At 35.5% G+C, this 20,138-nt stretch overlaps 2 protein-coding genes and 1 long non-coding RNA gene across 8 annotated transcripts in view; 2 read left to right on the top strand and 1 right to left on the bottom strand.

Moving 5' to 3' along the window:
• The window catches only part of LOC140751664 (SH3 and multiple ankyrin repeat domains protein 3), a 274,179-nt gene that overhangs the window by 70,577 nt on the left and 183,464 nt on the right, over nt 1-20,138 (top strand). The gene's annotated exons all lie outside the window — the stretch shown is intronic.
• LOC140751735 (uncharacterized) lies at nt 9,229-11,746 on the bottom strand. The gene is made up of 2 exons (XM_073085773.1): nt 11,416-11,746; nt 9,229-10,803 (listed from the first exon to the last, which is right to left on the bottom strand). The coding sequence occupies exons 1-2, from the start codon at nt 11,689-11,691 to the stop codon at nt 9,988-9,990; spliced, it is 1,092 nt and encodes a 363-aa protein (XP_072941874.1). The 5' UTR covers nt 11,692-11,746; the 3' UTR covers nt 9,229-9,987.
• Nucleotides 9,888-11,420, top strand: LOC140751736 (uncharacterized). Its single transcript, XR_012103379.1, has 2 exons — nt 9,888-9,976; nt 10,833-11,420. It is a non-coding gene; the product is annotated as an uncharacterized LOC140751736 (long non-coding RNA).

Genomic DNA, 20,138 nt, shown 5'->3' with positions numbered 1-20,138 from the left:
CGCTAGGGTGGCTATGCGCTTGTATCATCTAGGATATTCCAGGATAGAATTATAAGGGCACTATTTAGAATGTTTTTATATGATATAATCATCTTAGCCTTAGATGTGGCGATTCATTTGTGATCGGCGTCAGGAAGAACCTATGTGATATAAAATCAGACACAAATATCTATGTGTGGCAATGATCGCATAGCATCAGATGGACTGTAAGCACCTTCGTTACTTCCATTTTATTGTATAAAACATATCAATAAGATAAAACATTAAGTTAATAGTCGATCGTAGTAATAGTATTATCGTAGCAGTAGTTTACGTCTCCTTTTTTGCCCTCTTATTCTTTGCCTTCTAGTTTCGCAATTGATGAGTTCCCGAAAATCCTTTCTTAGCTTTGTCATATAAAGATTCCAGTTCAAAAAGCGGTTTTATTTGTTAAGATCCGTATCCTTAGGTGTTTAATAGAATATGAAAACCTGTCTATTGTAAGTATTTATAAACTCAGTATTTTAATTTACGAAAAATACGAAGATGATTTTTTTCAGTCAGGATTGTCCCACAAATACCTGATGCATGGAGTCTGTACCATCGCGGTAAGGTTGCTTATTACAACACTGGCAATTCGAGTGCGGAAACCAATTGAATTATGTAAGGGCGCGAATGATGAGCCGTCGTTACACGGTGCCACGGTGTAAGGAAACACGTGGTGCTTTATTGTAGTGTAATTTTACCGTTGTTGATGCGCTACTGAGTCATTATGCGTGTTTTAAGAAAATTGAAGTGGAATGACATGCAACTCCTCTGATATTAAGTGATGTAGAGTAAAGATTGTTGTAGGTGAATTTCTTCCTGACTACGGTATCCCTTACCTCTCGTAAGAGGCAACTAAAAGGGGGTTTCTGGGGTTGCGGGCGGCAAGAGTGGGAGCTCTAACCGCCCGGAAATAAGCGGCGGTATGTGTGGCCGCATACCGTCGTACACACCAGATGGTTTGTGCGAGTTTTATACTCAAATATACTCAATATGGTAGAGTCCGACAAGGCAAGATGCTTAAAGGGCTCCTGTTGCGTTCCTTTGGAGATCCCGGAGTCCTCGAAGCAGCGTCTGTCTCAATCGGTCCCTTATGCGTTGCTAGGTTCGAGGAATAAGTAAAAACGTCATTTAGCCGTCCCTGCTTTATCTCGCCCTTTAAACTAGGGCTTAGTAGTGGGTGCCATTGATGTTAAAAGGCAAAATAGGTCTAACTAAAAAATACAATTCACCATGGGTTCTATATTGACTTTGTAAATACTTTTAAAAATCTCTGCATTACGTGTAAATTCATGCTATATGACAGTAAATGTTGAATTGCATATTACATGCATGCATATTGCATAGTAGGTATTTGTATGATCCTGCAAAGCATTTTCATCTAAAACTGTGCAAAACTATTCAACAGTTTCAAAATGTAACTTTGTTCGCCGGTACAGCAAAACTATTATTTTCACAGTATAGTTTTCCAATTAACTGTTTGTTGTTTAAGCTGCTTACACACAACCCACTTCTGCATCTACACGCTTTTATTAACTTGCAACTACATTTTATAAGTTTAATAAAGTTTTATTGTTCTAATTCTATTCTAGGAATGTGTATGGTGTGGGTATCGCGCATACAAACATAAGTATCCAAACGACACCTACTCAAAACATACAACTAAAGGTTCGATTTCAGTCTGCCTAATAAAATAGTGGTGCTTACTAAAAGTAATAGTTTGAAGGCGGTAGAACCCTTCGTGGTTCGACTCCTTTTTCAACCTCATAACAGCAGTGCTAACGTTGCTGTGTTCTGGTTTGAAGGGTGTGGTAAGTCCATGGGCGGCAGTAGCCACTTATCATAAGGTGGACTGCATGCTCGTCTGCTTCTCCTATATTATAAAAAATAGCGGTGTTAAGCGCTGCTGTGTTCGAAGGGAGACATATTTATTTGAGGCAGTGCATCTTAGTCCTCAGGTCTTAGCGGCGCATCTATGACCAATGTCAGGTAGGAATCTAATCTTATCAGGGCTTGATTACAGATGTCCATGGGTGGCAATAGCCATTTACCATCAGGTGAACTGCATGCCGATGAGTCTCGATGAGAATCGAACTTCGATCTTCTGATTGACATATTAATATTTAACAATATTTTTTCTTACGTGTTAATTTATTATTTACGACAAAAATATATAAGAAAGATGGATTTGTCACTTACTTGTTTTATTGGTCTATGTTGCCTATAACAATTACTGGAACAATATTATTATGAAAAATCTTTATTCCGGTTACGATGTCATACGGATGGTGCGTATAGAGCTTTACAAAGCGCAGTCATGTGTCATCAACAGTTAAATTACAGTTCTAAATTTAAACTATCAAACATTCATGCGTGATGTTTAAACTAACATATCGTATTTAATAATATTATCATAATATTCATTCGTTATGTTTTAAACATCTATTTCAGTCGGCTCAGTGCAATGAAACGAAAATAATTTACGTGCGCTGTACAAGTTAATTAATGTTTTTCGTAAAATAAAATCAGAAGCAATGTTGGATTCAGGATCTATTTTTATCAACGTATGGAATGGAAATTTCGTTTAATAAAATGAAATAGCAAACGAGTAGGTATACATTTTTTGTCGCAGAATTAAAATCCGTCTTTCGACGGAGTTTTAAGTCTATTATGGGAATTTATATTTATAGTTTTTATTAAAAGTTATTGGACAACAAAACTCTAAACGCGGGTCGAACCGGACGTGAACACTCGTATTAGGTATAGTCCGCGTAAAAGTCTAGCTAGCTTAGCTTAGCTAAGCTAAGCTAGTCCGCTTTGAATATAGAAATCAATCGCGTCACTATAGCAAATTGTATGACTACACCAGCTCACAACAACTTCAGAGCGGACTAGCAGTTTGGCGCGGACTACTTTATTTAGTGAAGATAGTAGATAAACTATTCTAAGTTCTTTATATTTCAAAACTAAGAATAATTCAACTAGCACTGAACTGCAAAACATTCTTAAGTTCTCTTCACTAAGTAAATAGTGAAGCCTTAGCCACCCTTTTTAATTCAAACAAAGGTTCTTGTCTCTTGAAGGGTGTCACGCATTGTACTTGCGGAAAGTTCTCTTGAATCGCTGAAAAAACTTCGTGAAAAGATAAACTTGGGCGCCATTCAGGGTTCCTTCACCTTTGTACACTGGCATATAATTTTTAAGTTAGAATTTTACAAAATAATGGAAAATTCTGATCGTAACTTACTCCTACAGGATCAGTTCAGTAAGATAACCCAGACCAGTTCTTTTCTTGGAAATTTTCTACAGAATTCTCTTGAAACTTCGAAATGTCGAGAATACTGTAATGTGTTTTTTTCTCTGGTTGAATTATTTGACAGAGTATTAAATAAGGCTCTCATAAAAACATATTTATATGAAATTTTATTTCATTAAGAACTGAATACCCTTACTTATATGTCATAAACTAATTAGTTCTTATAGTTACAGTTTCTTACAGTGATGAATTATATCACGTTTACTTTCGTCAATTGAACATTTCAACTTAACTCTTGACATTGGAAAATCATTAGTGCTTGCCTGGGATTTGTACCCTGGACTTTCATAGTAGGAAGCCGAAGTACGTATCATTAAGTTCAAATATAGGTTATTAGTCATATTCATATTATTCATAGTAAGAAACCTACCTACCTAAATCACCTGCGATTTTGATAGTTTTACAAAGCAGTTTATAATATAAACCAAACAGCGGATAGTTAAAGGAAACAATGGCTTACATAAGCTAACAATAAACTAGTAGAAAGTGAGGAAAACACGATAATGTTTATTTTGTACGGCGAATCGGGTTAGACACGAGCCGCCGGTGCAAATTATATGGTTTTGTTATGTCAACGTTATATCTTAATAGATTATGCTACGTAATGTACCTAAGTGGCAAATAGTGAATAACGCTATTCCAGGGTGCACTTAAATAATAATTTATCTAATATAATATAGCTACAGTGGAATAGTTGTAGCTTTCTGAGCTGAATGTGGTAAAATGCTTTGTGGTTCGACTCCAGAGGCACCACTAGATACAGACCGTTCTGTGCACTCGTTTTATTGTATATGTTGTAGGTACATATCCTTTATTACACATTTTTTTTATAACATAGAAGAAGCAGACGAGCATGCAGTCCACCTGATGGTAAGTGGCTACTGCCTCCCATGGACATCTGTAATCGACCCCAGATAGGATTAGATATTCCTAGAGGTTGGTCACAGACGCGCTGCTATCCCTGAGGACTAAGCCGGAACGCCTCGGAAAAGTCTGTCTCCCTTACCACACCCTTCAAAACGGAACACATCAGTGCCTAACATTGCTGTTATTAGGTACAAAAAGGTGTGGCGGTGGTGCCGCCGGAGTCGAACCATAAAGGGTTCTACCACCTTCAAATACACAGTACATTACGTGGAAATTGTATGAACTAAGAAAGATTATAGAAAGAGTACCTTAATCCTTTGTACCTTATTTCTATGACTTCTGTATTGTATGATTTTATTGTGTACAAAAAGTTGTTAAATAAAAACGTTGTCCAAAAAAAAACTGTGTGAAGGTTTTTTCGCGATAATACGCGTACTTTATTATTCTTACAGCGTGGTAGAAACTACCAAAGCCTCTGAACTCGAACTACAAAGGGTTCCACCACACTCGGCTAACGCTCAGCTAACTAACGGTTGCTTTGCTCAGCACTGGGACCCAACTGCAGGAATGAATGCACTATAACCATTAAATCAGTTCACCCTTAACGTAGATATTATCGATATCTCACATAAATTAACGCCGAAGGTAATTTATAGCCTGTCTGTCTGTTCACTAGCACGCATTCATCATGGCTATTGATTCTGAACGGATTATATTATTATCATACCCGTATGGTGTTGGTCTGTATGGTATGAATGCTTACGTGATTTCATTATTTATAATTTCGTTCAAAAAGGCTGGAATTGAAAATGACGGATTTTCTATTAACAGAAATATTCGCCAGTTTGAATTACGACTTTCATGGAGTTGAGTTATACTGGATATGATTTAATCATGCATTTCTATTTTAATTGAGATGAAATTCAAATATATAATAGTGTTTATATATTTTTTAAATAATGGAGATGTATGCCACAAAAATATAAAAAGTAAAAATAAAATGTTATCTTACTTAGAATTAGTACGGTTTAGAATGTTAACTCAAGATTACATGCTATTTTTGGGTTAATTGCGGTTCAAGTATCGTAATGCAAGACGTTTATGGTATAACATAAGTCAAATATGTGTTATGTAAAGCTTCGCCTATGATTTCTTTGTACCTCCACCGTACTTGTCAGAAGTTCTGAACCAATCACCGTGCAATCGGAACCAATCAAAGTGCAATATGAGTAGAGCTACCATGACCTATATTGCTGATGTCGAACAAAAACTGCAAATATTTGCATGGAATCTCTTTTTCCAATTTCCTAGAAAAATCTTATTAAAACAAACGATAAACAAGTCGTCTTTGTACAGTATATATTACTGATAGAACATTTTGTGATCTGGTACCGACGGTAACACATTCCTTTCTGCTTAGCCGAGTGATAGGCTAGTGGTTGTGTAACGGTGTCTCAGTCAAGGGGTCTGAGGTTCAAATCCCTGGCCAAACTGGCTAGCAGTTCAAATATCAGATTTTTTAAAGTTATGTTCATATTAAAATTAATTATCATTATTGTTTTAAAGGTGAAGGAAAACATTGTGAGGAAATCTGCATACCGGAGAAATATTGAAAAAATATCTCAAAGGTGTGTGTAGTCTACCAATTTGTAGACCAGCGTGGTAGTTTATGACCTAATTCTTCTCATTCTAAGAGGACAACCGCTTGTGAAAAAGCTTCTGACTGTTCGTCCGTCGACGAGTCACGAAAAAAAAACTAATCGATTTGATAATTCATATTTTAACGAATGTACAGTCGCATACCAATGGCTTAGTATTTCATAAAAGATATTTATCCGGCGATAGTTAACGTGTACTTGACATTCTTACGGGCAATTTCTCGTATAGACCGGTAGTCGAACAACAGTTAAGCTGTTCTGGTTTGTTGTGACGAAACAACACTAAAATTATTTCACGATAACATCTAGACCGGTTTTGTGTAAAAGTCCTGCTTCTGATAAATTGATGTTGACTCTATCTTATTCTTGTTTAAGTACTCTTTGTTCATTAACAAATAATTATTAGTGACAAGCTTGCGATGCGTATTTAAGGAAGCATTTTCAAAAATTGTTATTTCGTATTCGTCTCAATGTTTACTTTAATTAAACTAGGTTATGCAGCAGAAAAAACCGTAATAGCCTATTTCGAAACTAGTTGTATTAAACAAGGAGTCCGAGGTTCTAATCAAAGATATTTCAATCTGTTTTTTTTTTTGTTATGTACGTATTAGAAATTAATTTTTCACTTTTAAACTACTGAAAAACATCGTGAAAACAAGCTGCATTTTATAAGAGTTTTACACAAATGTTCACGTGTGAAGTCTACCAATTTGGTCCTAGGGCAGTGTTTTAAACTATTCTCACTGATCTCGATCTGAGAAGAGACCCTTGCCCAGCAGTGGGTCAGTGCACCTTGTTGTGTCCCGTTCAACAACGATCGTGTTGATGTATTCACGTATGTATCTAACATATAAAAAATATTAAAATGAGGCAATTAAAATTCTATTTGAATAATCGCTTTAGCCTTTATGAAATATCCATTAACAACGATACATAGTTATTAAAGGTTTATTTTTTAAACTGAGTTCATTTTAAATTTATATTCATTCATTTAATAAACCGTTAGAGCAATTAGAATTTAATTAAATAACGATTAGGATTTTATTAATTGATTTTTAAAGACAAAGTTCGTTCAAAATTTTCCATTGTGTCAATTAGATATTTCTTCAAGTTGTTGTTCTACTTCATCAGTCCCACACTTACTTCAGCACTGACATAGCGCTGTTGTATTCTAATGTGATAAGGTACAGAACGGTACACCAGTCCTTAGGAATAGCAATTTATCAGTGGCCTACGACAAATAGGGCTCTATTAGGTGTTTTTGTTAAAACTAAAGTAAATAGATATCAGGCTGATCACAGATGCCTTTAGATATTTATGGAAATTTAATATCATCTCTGGGTTTCTTATCGCTTCTATTACATTATAAATTCCTAGAGGACACTAGAGTGTTATGTATTCTTAGATAAAGCCGTATCTCACCTGAGGACACTGAATAATGGATGAAGGCGAAAGTGCGAGCAGATCGTAATAAAACTGAAAGTAATGGTAGGAAGCTATCAAACGTAGCAGTGAAGTCGGACGATCGGTCTCTCATGGAATCGGAGTATTTAACATAATGAGCTTGTGCTAATTGTAGATTATGTATTGTTCATTTTGTATAAAAACTTATTGGCTAACAATTTGGTTAAGTACGAGTTGTAAACAGGGCGTTACGTACCACAGTTTTTATTCTTTTTATTTTAGGCATTTGTATAGCAGCTAGCCGCTATATGACTGTCTATTATTACGGTTCAATAGATAAACCGAAAAACAAGTCGTCTACTGTCCGTGAAAATATGAAGAACTCTACAACTCTTTCCAAATATATTAATTAAAGAAATCAGAATACAGTAGCTCTTGACCTCTATTGTGAAACACAAATAAAAAAAAGCACTGACGCCGCGGCTGTTAATCACAAAATCTACTATCTTTCCCAAAATAAGATAGCCTAAAGTTTGGAAAATCCAAAAGTGCACGACTCATAATGCTCATTTAATTATTAAATATAAAAAAAAAAAACTTAAGTCGTTCAAAATTAATTGCCGAAAAAACAGCTGTAGTAGGAATAAGGTACTGCACAAGCGCCCCTGGTGGAATAAATGTACATAATATCTATAGATATATACAGTCTTGTAGTTTTCGTTTTTTATTAATTGCAATTAAACGACACTGAATTAATTAATCATTCGCATTCAGTGACCTAATAAACGAATTTGATTTGATTTGATTTAATTTGACCTACAATCGTCGATTAGAATTTAAAAAAAAAAATTAACTCAAATGATGGATTTTTCCACAAGTTACAGTGTTTTCAGGTTTCACACATGACGGACAGGAAAATTTTTTGACCTATTTTGGTGTTTTTTTCCAATTCTATTGCAGTAAATCAATTTTTAAAAAGTATGGAATTAATATCCATTAAATTATCTCGACAATAGTATGCAAAATATCTTGATTCCGTGAACTATCAAGGCTATAATAATAAAAATAGCCGCCAAAATGAAGCGAAAAAAAATTTTCGATCGTAAAGCACTCTCTGATGTTTCGCATCATGAGTCGTGCAAAAGTTAAAATACATAGCCTACTTTGGTAACATAGTTTGGGATTTTAAAATGAAAGATTCGTTCGGTTTGGAAAAAGGAATGGTTCATTTGGTCGTGGTATCAATGGTATCGTCAATAAGTATATGTAAGTACACGTACACTCCTCAAAAGTAGTGTTTGATTTTTCTGAACTCCTGTTCTATATAAAATTGTTTCTAGAGATCAGAGGCAGTAGCCACTTAATGTAAGATGATCTACATACATGGCCTAATTCGATTACATAAGAATACTAACAGAATAGAGTTCGCAAAACAGGTTTCCCATAAACGGTAAATGGAGGTACAGTTTCGGTCAAACATATTTTTATTATTTTATTGCCTCGGCAAAGAAGTAATTGATGTCAAGTACGTTACTTTGTAATCCGGTTATGTTACCTAAATTAGGTCAACATAACATAACATTACACAAAGAATAATACTTATATTTTGTGTAATGTTCTATACAAGACCACAAATAATCAAAATTGATAATGAAGATCATATATAACTAATAGACGACTAAGTTGGAACGTCTTGTGTCCCAGTGCTTACATGTACTGTTAGAATGACCCTGCTACGGGCTACGCTGAAACTGAAAATACATACTGAAATCAAATCTTACATACAATATAAGTAATATAAGATTTCTATATTCAATATACAAGAAATACGTATATAAATAAATTAACAATTTCTACTTTAGTCTCATTGTTTTTTTTTGAGTCATCCATACTCACCCATACAAATATGGCGTCACCATACCGGTCCCGCGATCCGCAACTTTGATTTAACATTCTTAAGGTGGGTACTGACCAACGTTACGAGGTGTAATGTAACGTGTTACACAGCGAGCATTTGTGCAGTCAGTACGTAGAAACAAGGCGCTCGCAGCGAGCAACGAGCCGCTCGTTGCTCGCTGCGAGTGCTCCACCCGGCTGTCGGTTTTTTGGCGAACCCTTTGTGTGTTACGCGGTTCAGTCAGTACGCTCTTGCAAGTAGTCACGAGCGCACGCGCGTCGCGAATCATCAAACGTCGTTCATCTATATTTTAAAAAATGGAGTGGGACAAAGAAAAAACTTTGTTTTTTATAGAAAAATACAGAGATGAGGAAGTGTTGTGGAATGTAGCTCATCCAGAGCATTATAAAAAACTCAAGAAAGAAGACGCTTGGAATAGATTGGCTTTGTTACTCGACAGTGAAAGAGAAACATGTAAAAAAAAAATGACCAGTTTACTGGCATCATTGAGGAGGGAGAAACAAAAAATTAAACAATCAACTAGTACAGGACAAGGTACGTAATTATTTATTAAGTTTTTAAGTACATAGGCCCACAAGTGACAGATACAATTACTTATTATAAAAAATAAATACAATTATTTTGCTAGCATAGATAACGATATTCACGAAATATACTACTTTGGGTCGACGTTTGTTAATTGCAACTTTAATTTCAGGTACAGATAAAGTGTACCATAGTAGTTGGTTTGCATACAAAGCCATGATATTTCTACTTGATAGAAATAGACCTCGTGCTACAACAGATACTGTAAGTCCATTTTAAGCATAATTATTTTGCCAGCTTACAGACCCTTGCTGAATGCAGTATTCAGCAACTTCATCACGAACATTGTGAGCAGATCTTGTAGCCCTTCGCGGTCTTATTTGCAAGGGTAACATACTAGTCATATCATTGTTACCTTCTCTCCAGTTTCCTAATCTGACTTGGCCGTTCGATTCTTCGTCAAAGCTACCTGCAGGGGTATATACCTGAGCATTATTACCTTTTCTTAAAAAATTGTGAAGGCATGTTATTGCTGTTACGACAGATGTCGCGGTTTTCGGTTCTAACAACATAGGTTTCCGCAAAACTCTAAACACTGCAGACAATATGCCGAACACATTTTCCACCACTCTACGAGCTCTGCAAAGTCGGTAGTTATATATTCTTTCTTTAGAACCACGTTCATGATATCCTGCATATACTTTCATCATATTTCCGGAAAGAGCAAAAGCTTCATCGGCAACAAAGTAAAATGGAATTTCTTCTGTTCTTGCTGGCAACGCAGTGGGTTGAGGGATGTTTAATGCATTAATTTTTAGTTTTTCGTTTAATTCACAGTTATTGAAAACCCCTCCATCAGATATTCTTCCTTGACATCCAATGTTTACATACAAAAAGTTATATTTCGCGTCAACAACTGCCAGTAATACGATGCTAAAGAAACCCTTGTAATTATAAAATTCACTTCCACTGTTGATCGGTGACTGCAGTAAAATATGTTTACCGTCGATTGCGCCTAAGCAATGTGGAAAATTCCACAAAGTATCATAGTCATTTGCTACAACCAGCCATTGCTCTGGTGTTTCTGGCATCTGAAATAATGATTTATATTTATTTTCAGCTACGTGAAGGTGAAGGTGCTTCAGAACAACCGCTTGGTGATTGCCCTCCGCCTGCCAATGAAAGCGACAATGATTGCCCTCCGCCTGCCAAAAAAAGGAAGAAAGCAGTTGTCCCAAGCCCAGAGGAAATAATGGCATCTACTTACAACATTTTAAAAAAGAAAACCGAGCAAACGGAATCAACTTCGCACAAAATTGACGAATGTGAAGCCTATGGTATTTTTTTGGCAAATAAACTAAGATCGTATTCAAAAACAACAAAAATGCATGTACAACATTATATATCTAATATATTGTTTAGTGCTGATCGCGGAGAATATGACTATGTTGGCATGAATACGAACAATTATTATTCACAAGGATACTCTACACGAACAATTTCAAGAGCCTCACCGATGCCACAGCAAAGCCAACCGATGCCACAGCAAAGCCCTGAAACACCTGCATCAAATACGTCCCATCAAAGTGACTATGGGTCACCAGCTATGAGTGAACGATTTTTATCAGAATTTGGTGATTTAATTGATTAAATAATTTGATATGTAATGACTGCTTTTCTGAATTAATTAAAACACTACATACCTTTACATATTCTTTTAATGCTCCAATAAGGGCTTCGCTGACCTCTTTTACTATAAATCCTATTCGTTGCTTTGATATCTTGAAAAGATATTGCATACTAGTATAGGAATCTCCTGTTGCATAAAAACGAAGCGTTAGTGCTAATCGTTCGGTGACACTGATTGCTTTTCTATAATTTGTATCCTTTTTATGTACACTTGGTCCAATTAAATTCACGAGTTCTTCAAACTCGATCGGAGACATACGTACAAAGTTTTTATACTGTCCAGTAATCATTTGGTTTTTTAAAATTGCTATCAATGACAAACCACCACATACGCCTCTGTTTTTAAATAAGTTTAATGTCCAGTAACGTTTTTTCTTCTTCTTAATTTGGATAAAACAATAATTAAGTAGAATCAAAGATACCAACGCGGCCTCGCTGTCGGCCATCTTGAGTGAACTGGCGGCGAATATGGAGCACAGAGTTTTGACGAGCATGTTACGCCGATTTTAGACGTGCTCGATGCGTACACGCTCGATGCGAATGTTACATTACACCTCGTAACGTTGGTCAGTACCCACCTTTAAAATAACTAACTGCAGTACTAATTACGTGTTTCCAAGATATCGTTTCGAATTACTGTTAATTAATGATCTGTCCTTTTCGGACGAGGTAACGGGTCTTAATCAGGGCAGGTTTTTGTGTTACGAAGCAAAAACTGTAGTAACAGCTAGGGATGGCGAAAAATCGATTATTTTAATCATTGTTATATTCAGTGAATCGGTCTTTCATCCTAGAAAATCGAGTCGATCTTTTCGGAGTTTGTTAAATATGTGATGGATATTTTTTGTTGACGTATACGTATTTCATTGCTTGTTTGGTCCTGATAACCTTTGTTTTAGATTTCCATCTTTTCAGATCGAAGATCGATTTTTAGAAAATCGATTTTTTCGGCGTTGATTTTTTTTTAATCGATTTATTACACTTCGATTCAAATCGATCTTTTGCGGAAAGAATCGCCATCCCTAGTAACGACCAGTCGGGTATGACAAGTACGGAATGTCTTCGTGTTGTCATTGCGGGATGATCACGTGTGACGGGATCAGCGTGCCGGGAAAAAGTGACACGTGACAATTATATACTTTGTATGACGTTGAGTTTATATTGTATGAGATATGAGGGTTTGTTTACAATGTTGAAAGATTTTACTTACTAACTTTAAGATTGTGTAGAAACTAGTAATATTGTTGCAATATTATAAGGAAGGGTGTAGATGTCGCCTGTCTTACATATTTAGCGAAATTTTTGTCTTCAAGTAAAGCATCTGTAATCAGGTTTCAGGTGGAACCACTATTTTATGAGTTGGTTATTACACATGGGCAGCAGTAGCCACTCATAATTATATGAATTGAATGCTTGTAAGCTACTGCTTACAAGTAATATTATAAAAATCTGATTTAGGACCAGTTTGCCTCTTGACCAGAGTTTCTGTTTATATAAGGCGATACATGTTAAGCTTGGGAACCAAAATCATTGATGATGACGTATTAACATTGATTGGCACTGATTTTCTTCCCGAATATTAGGATAGGTTTTATTTTAATTTTCAGGCCAAAATTCCAAAGTGTCACCCCTCTTATCCATACATTAGGTACGTTTGAAGTATCCACTCAGACACAATACCAGTCTCCTAAAGTAACCGACACTTATCTCAAGTTACGCGGCGTGATTCAGCGATATTCCTGGCCAAAAAACGACATACACACGGGGGAAATAATAATTATTCCTGAAAGACGTACTGACACGTACCCTCGTGGCGATGGCACTCCGAGCCCTCTAAAAATAGTTTACTTAGGCGTCGGGGGAGATAAGCTTTTCGTCATACACTGGATTTAGATAGGGCTGGCGATTTTGCGAAATTTTGCATTAGAGATAAGAGTATTTTAGCTAATTTTCTTTTTCTTACCTTTCTGTTCAGTTACTTCAGTTCTTTATAAGGTCAGAGACAATTGGAATGTATACAGTTATTTAAAAGATGACGACATTTAAAAAATGTTAAATTTATGATACCTTTGTTTAGCAGCTGTGTAGGAGACATTCCGTATAAACCTCATGACTATGTATGGTTTATGATTTGAATTAGTTAAGACCTACATATTTTGAAATACAGGCCTTAATAGAATACAAGTTGCGATCAAACCTATGGACTAAAATGGAAACCAGGCAATCACATACTAACTTCACCGCAAACAAGAAATGTCAGCAAAATCTTTCAAAAGTGTAAAGCAAAATATTTTTCCAAGAATAACTAAAATAAAAAAAATACCAATCAAAATAAAAACACCTCAAACGGTTGGACGGAACAAAATATCACTTTCATCTCTATAACCCTGATTGCCTCGCAGAGCATTCACGCAGGGTAACCAGCCCGTCTTGTTGAGGGGAATCAAAACGTGCGATCTGTATAGCACTCTCATTGGCTGGTAGGGTGGCCAGGGTTTTAAAGTTGTCTAGATAAAAATGAAAATTGTGAATTTGTTTCTGGATTTAAGTGCAGTTAGTCTTAGACCCTAAAAGAAATAAACGTGATTAAGCTTGATTACTTCATTTTCATGAGACAGCACCTACCGATAATTTATTCCATTGAATGTGTGAACTTTATCTTGTAATCCAAATATATCCAACCAAGATTCCTTATTCAATCATCATAATGTTACATGTGTTCTTCTTTAAGAACAACGAGACAATAGCCGCTTTGATGTTGGAAATGTCCATAGTTCATGTTGAGTATTTTTCATAAGTTTTTTACATATGTAAACTTTGCAAAAACTACTTATATGAGTAGAAAAGTCATGCAATATAATGTACATGCATAATTACACGTAATAATAACACAACATAATAATTACACGTAATAATAAATACACACACACACACACACTACATTACACATAATAATTATTATTACACGTAATAATTACACATAATAATTACACGTAATACATAGCTTCACAAATCTATCGATTGGCCTGTCCTACTACGAAAAATATTGAAAATACCAAATATATTCTGAATGTGCTACCGTGATAAATATTCAGAACAAATAACTTGAATATAAAATGTACCTAAAAACTGAAGCGCAAATATTTGTGATAGCCTTTGTCAAACGAAACGATGGGTACACTTTTATTTAACCCTCGCTCAATTTGAAAACGTGAGCACTATTAGGCTATAGACACTAAAAATGAATATCTAAGAATTGTGCTAACAATACCCTTTTCTCTAAAGGCGGAGACACCCTCGTGGGAGACAAGTAGGGAGGGAGGGGAATGTGGAACCTTTGTCTGCGCGGCGTCATTACTTTGTCAAAGGTCCTTCGCGGAGCGCGATACTAAGTAACCTGTAGGTATGTAGGCTTATATCTAGGGTATGTACCTGGGGTGTTTTGTGGAATTTTGGAGCGGTAATATTTCCTTTAAGGATTAAACGCTTGTTTTCGCTTTACGCCTTCAAGGCGCTTGTGGGTATGAATTGTCGCATTGGTACTAGACATACAAGTTCGTCTTCTTAATTGCAATAATTTTATAGATATTGAATTTGTGTATGTCGAAGAAATTTTAACATATAATTAAATACGTTAGCCAAAATAATTTATCTGGTTTAGAAATTATTCGCGTAAATATAAGTCATTTTTAGCGCTTACTATTCGGATCTTACATGACTTCATGTAAAATTGTAAGTGACTAACGTCTGTTGTGACGGTGAAAATAATATGTTCTACGTTTGTAGGATACGTTCTGTAAATGTGTTGGAGTGCCTACACATTTACAGAACGTATATACGTCAAAAATTTTGGTAGGTACATAGTAGAGCCGCCACAACCGAACCACATGCACATCTATCAACTAAAAGCTAATGGCAAAAATACAACATGACAACGTTTACAACGGTGAAGTTTTTCAGCAGTATAGCCAAAGAACTACGAGTAACAGGAATATTTAGAATAGCCAACAGATATCTCGGGACGAATCGTGCGCATGATGACGTCGCAATGCGATGGCAGATAGCATTAACCTTAGCGGACTGTGAGTGAGCCGGGCCTTTATATATTTGTTAACAAAATGATAAAGAACAACTAAGTTTACAAAGTAACATAACGATAAATTAGTCAAACGAGTTTATCGTATTACAATGACAGACTTTATGAGAAAAATATTTCGAAGTTACATCGTTACGTAATAAAATAATTAAAACACTACCACATTCAAAGTATTTTGACATTAAAACATATTATTGACGAGAATGACGAGTAATAAGAATCATACCAAACAACCTTAGGATAGTTAAGGATTTAGATATTCGGTCTTTTAATCGTGGGATTTATGATTCTGATTTCAGACACGCACCTCTGATTTTCAAAGTTATGTAAGTGAGGAAAACATAGAGGAAATCTTCACGCCTAGAAGTTCTAAAAGAGCTTAACGGTGTGTGAAGTGCCCAAATCGCACTTATCTTAGCAGATCACGATGGACAATGGCTTATAAGTATAACCCCTTTTACTTAGAGAGGTGGCCCCATCAGTGGGACAGTAATGGGTTGGCAATGACAATGACATTTTTTTATGTTATATTCTTGTGTATATTCTTAATATTCAAGGTGTGGTAGGCTATAAACCTAGTAAGTGTAAGGTAATTATTATGCATGCATAACGTGACATCAAAATCTGATTTTAGTGAACGTGCCTTGAATTGGAACCTGGGTTACCATGGAATCATGGATATATCCTACAATGTTATTATTTGAACTCAGTTTAGAATCGTACATACATACTTTGTGAACGTCAAAATTAATGTCCGTTGGACATCCTTTGGAGACTTTTTGGAAAGAGGATATAAAGGAGAATGTACAACTACTCCCAACTCAAATCTTATGTAACTCTATGTTCTCTTGAGTGTAAAGGAACTAAAGATAATACGATTTTAATCAAATGAGCAATTGACGTAACCCATTCAGACGCTGTGTGCCAGTGACCGACCCCGCGTCAATCAATGCTTGGCTAACTGAATCGCGGACTGAACGCCTATAAAAAGCTGCAGTGTAATGACGTTGCCTCAATCTATAAGCGAAAAGCGATAAAATAAAAATAACGCTTCCAATACGAATAGCCGCATACTATAATTTGTGAAGACGATACGATTTTAATCAAATGAGCAATTGACGTATCTCATTCAGACGGGTGTGTGCCAGTGACCGACCCCGCGTCAATCAATGCTTGGCTAACTGAATCGCGGAATGAATGCCTATAAAAAGCTGCAGTGTAATGACGTTGGCTCAATCCATAGTTGAAAAGCGAGAAAATAAAAATTACGTTTGCTGTGTCCAAACAAGGATTTACTGCGAATGCCATACAAACCCGCAAGATAGCATAATTAGACCAACAAATGTCTGGGTGGGGTAGATCCGTAACTCTACATGTCAAATATCATGACCGCTCCATGACTACGGTCACGAAAGAGTAATAAAATATCTTGAGATTCTGACGTAACAATGAAAAATATGATATAAATTTATATTACCTGAATATATAAAAATCTTGTAATAACTTTTTTGAATGCGTTACCAAATTTGATGCAATGGATTAAATACCGCTCTAATTTTATGTAAATTTTACTTAATGTATTCCTCATTATAAACAATCAGTAACATTCAACATAAGATATAAAAAAAAACCCCGTAAGTTAAAAAAAATAGCCCATTATGATCATTTTTTAATTTAGTTTGGATAAAGACGCTGCATCTTATAACTTGTGCTGCATAGGATAACATCTGAGTGTCGGTCAAGGGGCCAGGAGACAGTTAGGCCTTAGCTAAGCCGCCATTACTTTCTTAAGAGGTTATGTTATTTATGTCACAGCGAATACAGGAAATGTTTGTATTTATTTGAACTTCATGTAAATTTTATTACAGTAGGCATTAACATATTTCTTATATAACTAGATCTTGTTCTATTTATCAGACTCGGAATGACTCAGGGCGTAGTCCATTCCGCTAGCAAAGTGCGGATAGACTTCAAACAACTTGAAGAATTTTGTGAAGAAGATTCAGGCATATTATTTTCTTCATTATGTTTCTTTTCCCGCAATTAATCTATTTCTTTCCTACACTTCAAACATATAAGACTATAACTTTCATGGTGAAGTGGTCACCATATCGGATTGACACAAAGGGTTCAATTAGGCATAATTATGTGAAAAATTTAAACCTAAATTACTTATTACGAAATAAGTAAATTAAACGAAACGAAATAAATTATTAATTAAATTAATTATTTACAATAATTATGTTATAAGATAATGCATAAAATTAATGTTATTAATAATTATTTTTTTGTTATATTTTTAATTATTCTAATTACGATGAATTCATAATTTAGATTCGCCCTGGGTCTGCTTTGTTAGTGAGATGACACCCACGGTACGTGGGGATGTGTGTGACAGCACAGATGAACTTAATGCGAGCCTACGTGTGTAGAAAACGCCATTTTAATTTTCATTTGTCTACTATAAGGATGCGTGTCTAATAACTCAAGTTACGGTACAGGTTAATCAGCAATTGCTACGATATCGCACCACTAGTCGCGACCGAGCGGTTCGCAATGACAACCCTACGTGTATAATTACAGCCCGTTATCGACTCGTAAGCGATCGAGGTGATCGACTGCTGACAACTGAAGCGTTCTGTTTCACCGTAACTCCAATTTGAATTTAATTAGTATCATATAATTGATGCTTTCCCTTGCATTTTTATTTTAACAATGTTAAGTTTAACGTTACACAAATCCAAAATAAGAAACACATAAAAAACTATTCATAAATTATCTGACCATTTAAAGATTATAATTTTTTACGACATTATAAGTAGCAAGTGTGAATGCATTCGACATAATGGTCGACACAGACACAGTATTCAACCCTAGATAAGACTGAACGCCTACCTGATATAAATTGTTCTACCACCCTCAAACACTTTACCACAATTCTCAAATCAAAAAACATAACGAAACTAAACACTGATATTATAATGCTGAAATAGCTTATATAGAGCCTTATTAAGCAACGCAACGAAAACATCCTCCCATTAAGTAAATTTCCCAACAGCTCATTACATTCACTAGTAGTCTGCATAAAAACTTAATTAAATACACCAGTTCACGGTTAACTAAGTTATTTTCGCCGCAAAAGGCGACGCGAACAAAAACGAACACCGTACCGTGACCCCTTTGGACATAAGCAGACTGTTGACCATCCGGTCTCGTTACAATATCCGACTGTGATTCAACTGAACTGTTCTTATGAGACAAGTTGGATGATGTATAAGTTTCTTCTATAAATTATTTGACTACCCGCGTGGCGGACCAGTCACCATACCCGTCTGACGCGTAAAGTACTCCGGGCTCGATCACCGGCCAGATAAACATTTGAATGATCTGATTGTTTGTGTCAAATGTCTTCAAAATATAATAATGAAACGTGAAACTTTAATTTTTCATGCTATTGTAAGGTGTGCCATATAAACAAAGATTCAGTTGTCTAGTGTAAAAGAGAATACAAGAAGAGTTAGGAATCGGGAGTTAAGACTAGGAGGAATAAAAGAAGAGTTAGTTGCAATCATCACCACAGTGATATCAATTTCTGTTTTATAGTATAATTGCACGCGCTTCTGTGTTCTAATCTAAATGATAAAAATAAGACATGAGACGGTCCAAATTATATTTCCCGGACTAGAATACAGCAATGTTCAAATTTAGAACTGATCTACTAGGCTTTAGCGACAGTCCAACATAACGTGTTATGTATAATCATCAGAATTTTCCACAAAAAGTTAAACGGAAACAACTGTAGGGTAGTAAGTAAGTAAGTAATCTCATTCGTTTGTTTCCCATTACAAAGCAATCTGGCAGTCGTTCACGCCAGTTATTGCGGTTCGGCTAACGTAGCTAAGTACGATGGAGGAACGGGCGTTTGATTTAGTGGACAAGGTGCGGGGAATGTGGTACACAGTTTCTAAATAACAGAGTATACGGATCAAAGAGTAAAGATAACATAAACTGTCAGTACAGGCAAACCTAATTTTTGGGAACTGCACAAATTAATACGAGTCGCACGATTTATGGAAGAATAAGTATAGATAAGATAAACCTTAAAACTGGTTTCTTAAATTAAATTTTGTTAATTATAACATTATTTTTATTATTATTACAGTTATTTAGAGCAGGTATAGGAGTAGGTTTGTTCAAATCTTCATGTTCAAATTGCAGTTTTATTTTTTGAGAAATTAAGAACAAAAATGATTGGTACACTTGTCGCTTTGTTCAATATCTTCAGAGTTCTTATTCTAGTCTAGCATCAAGCTTACATTACCAGTATAAAGCACTTGAATACGAGTTTTGAGTATGGATGGTACTTAAATATTGGTAATTTTGAGTGGAACTCGTCCGTTGTACAAACTTGCCTGCCGGCTACGATGCTATTCCTTACAAATTCCAAACAACAATTGTAACTACCCTTCGCGTAGTTGTTCCTTTAGACAGGTTAGATAAACATAATGGAAGTATGTTTAAGGATCTGCGTTCCTAACGTCACGCGATAGTATGAAACAAGCAGTTGAAACCGTTAGAAAACAAAATGATCTATAGCTTCAGATAAGTCTGTAGGTACTGGATGATAATAAAATGAGATAT

This window comes from Epargyreus clarus, unplaced genomic scaffold (genome assembly GCF_041222505.1).
Source record: "Epargyreus clarus isolate Ecla_fem2 unplaced genomic scaffold, WU_Ecla_fem_2.2 ptg000023l, whole genome shotgun sequence".
NCBI lineage: Eukaryota > Metazoa > Arthropoda > Insecta > Lepidoptera > Hesperiidae > Epargyreus > Epargyreus clarus.
This window is presented reverse-complemented; position numbering and strand designations above follow the sequence as displayed.

Bases quoted from the DNA above. Each gene is read 5' to 3' on its own strand.
- LOC140751735 (XM_073085773.1), bottom strand. From the start codon at position 11,691: ATGATTACTGGACAGTATAAAAACTTTGTACGTATGTCTCCGATCGAG. The intron at 10,804-11,415 runs GTATGTAGTGTT...TCATTATTTCAG, and splicing joins CATTAAAAGAATATGTAAAG to ATGCCAGAAACACCAGAGCA.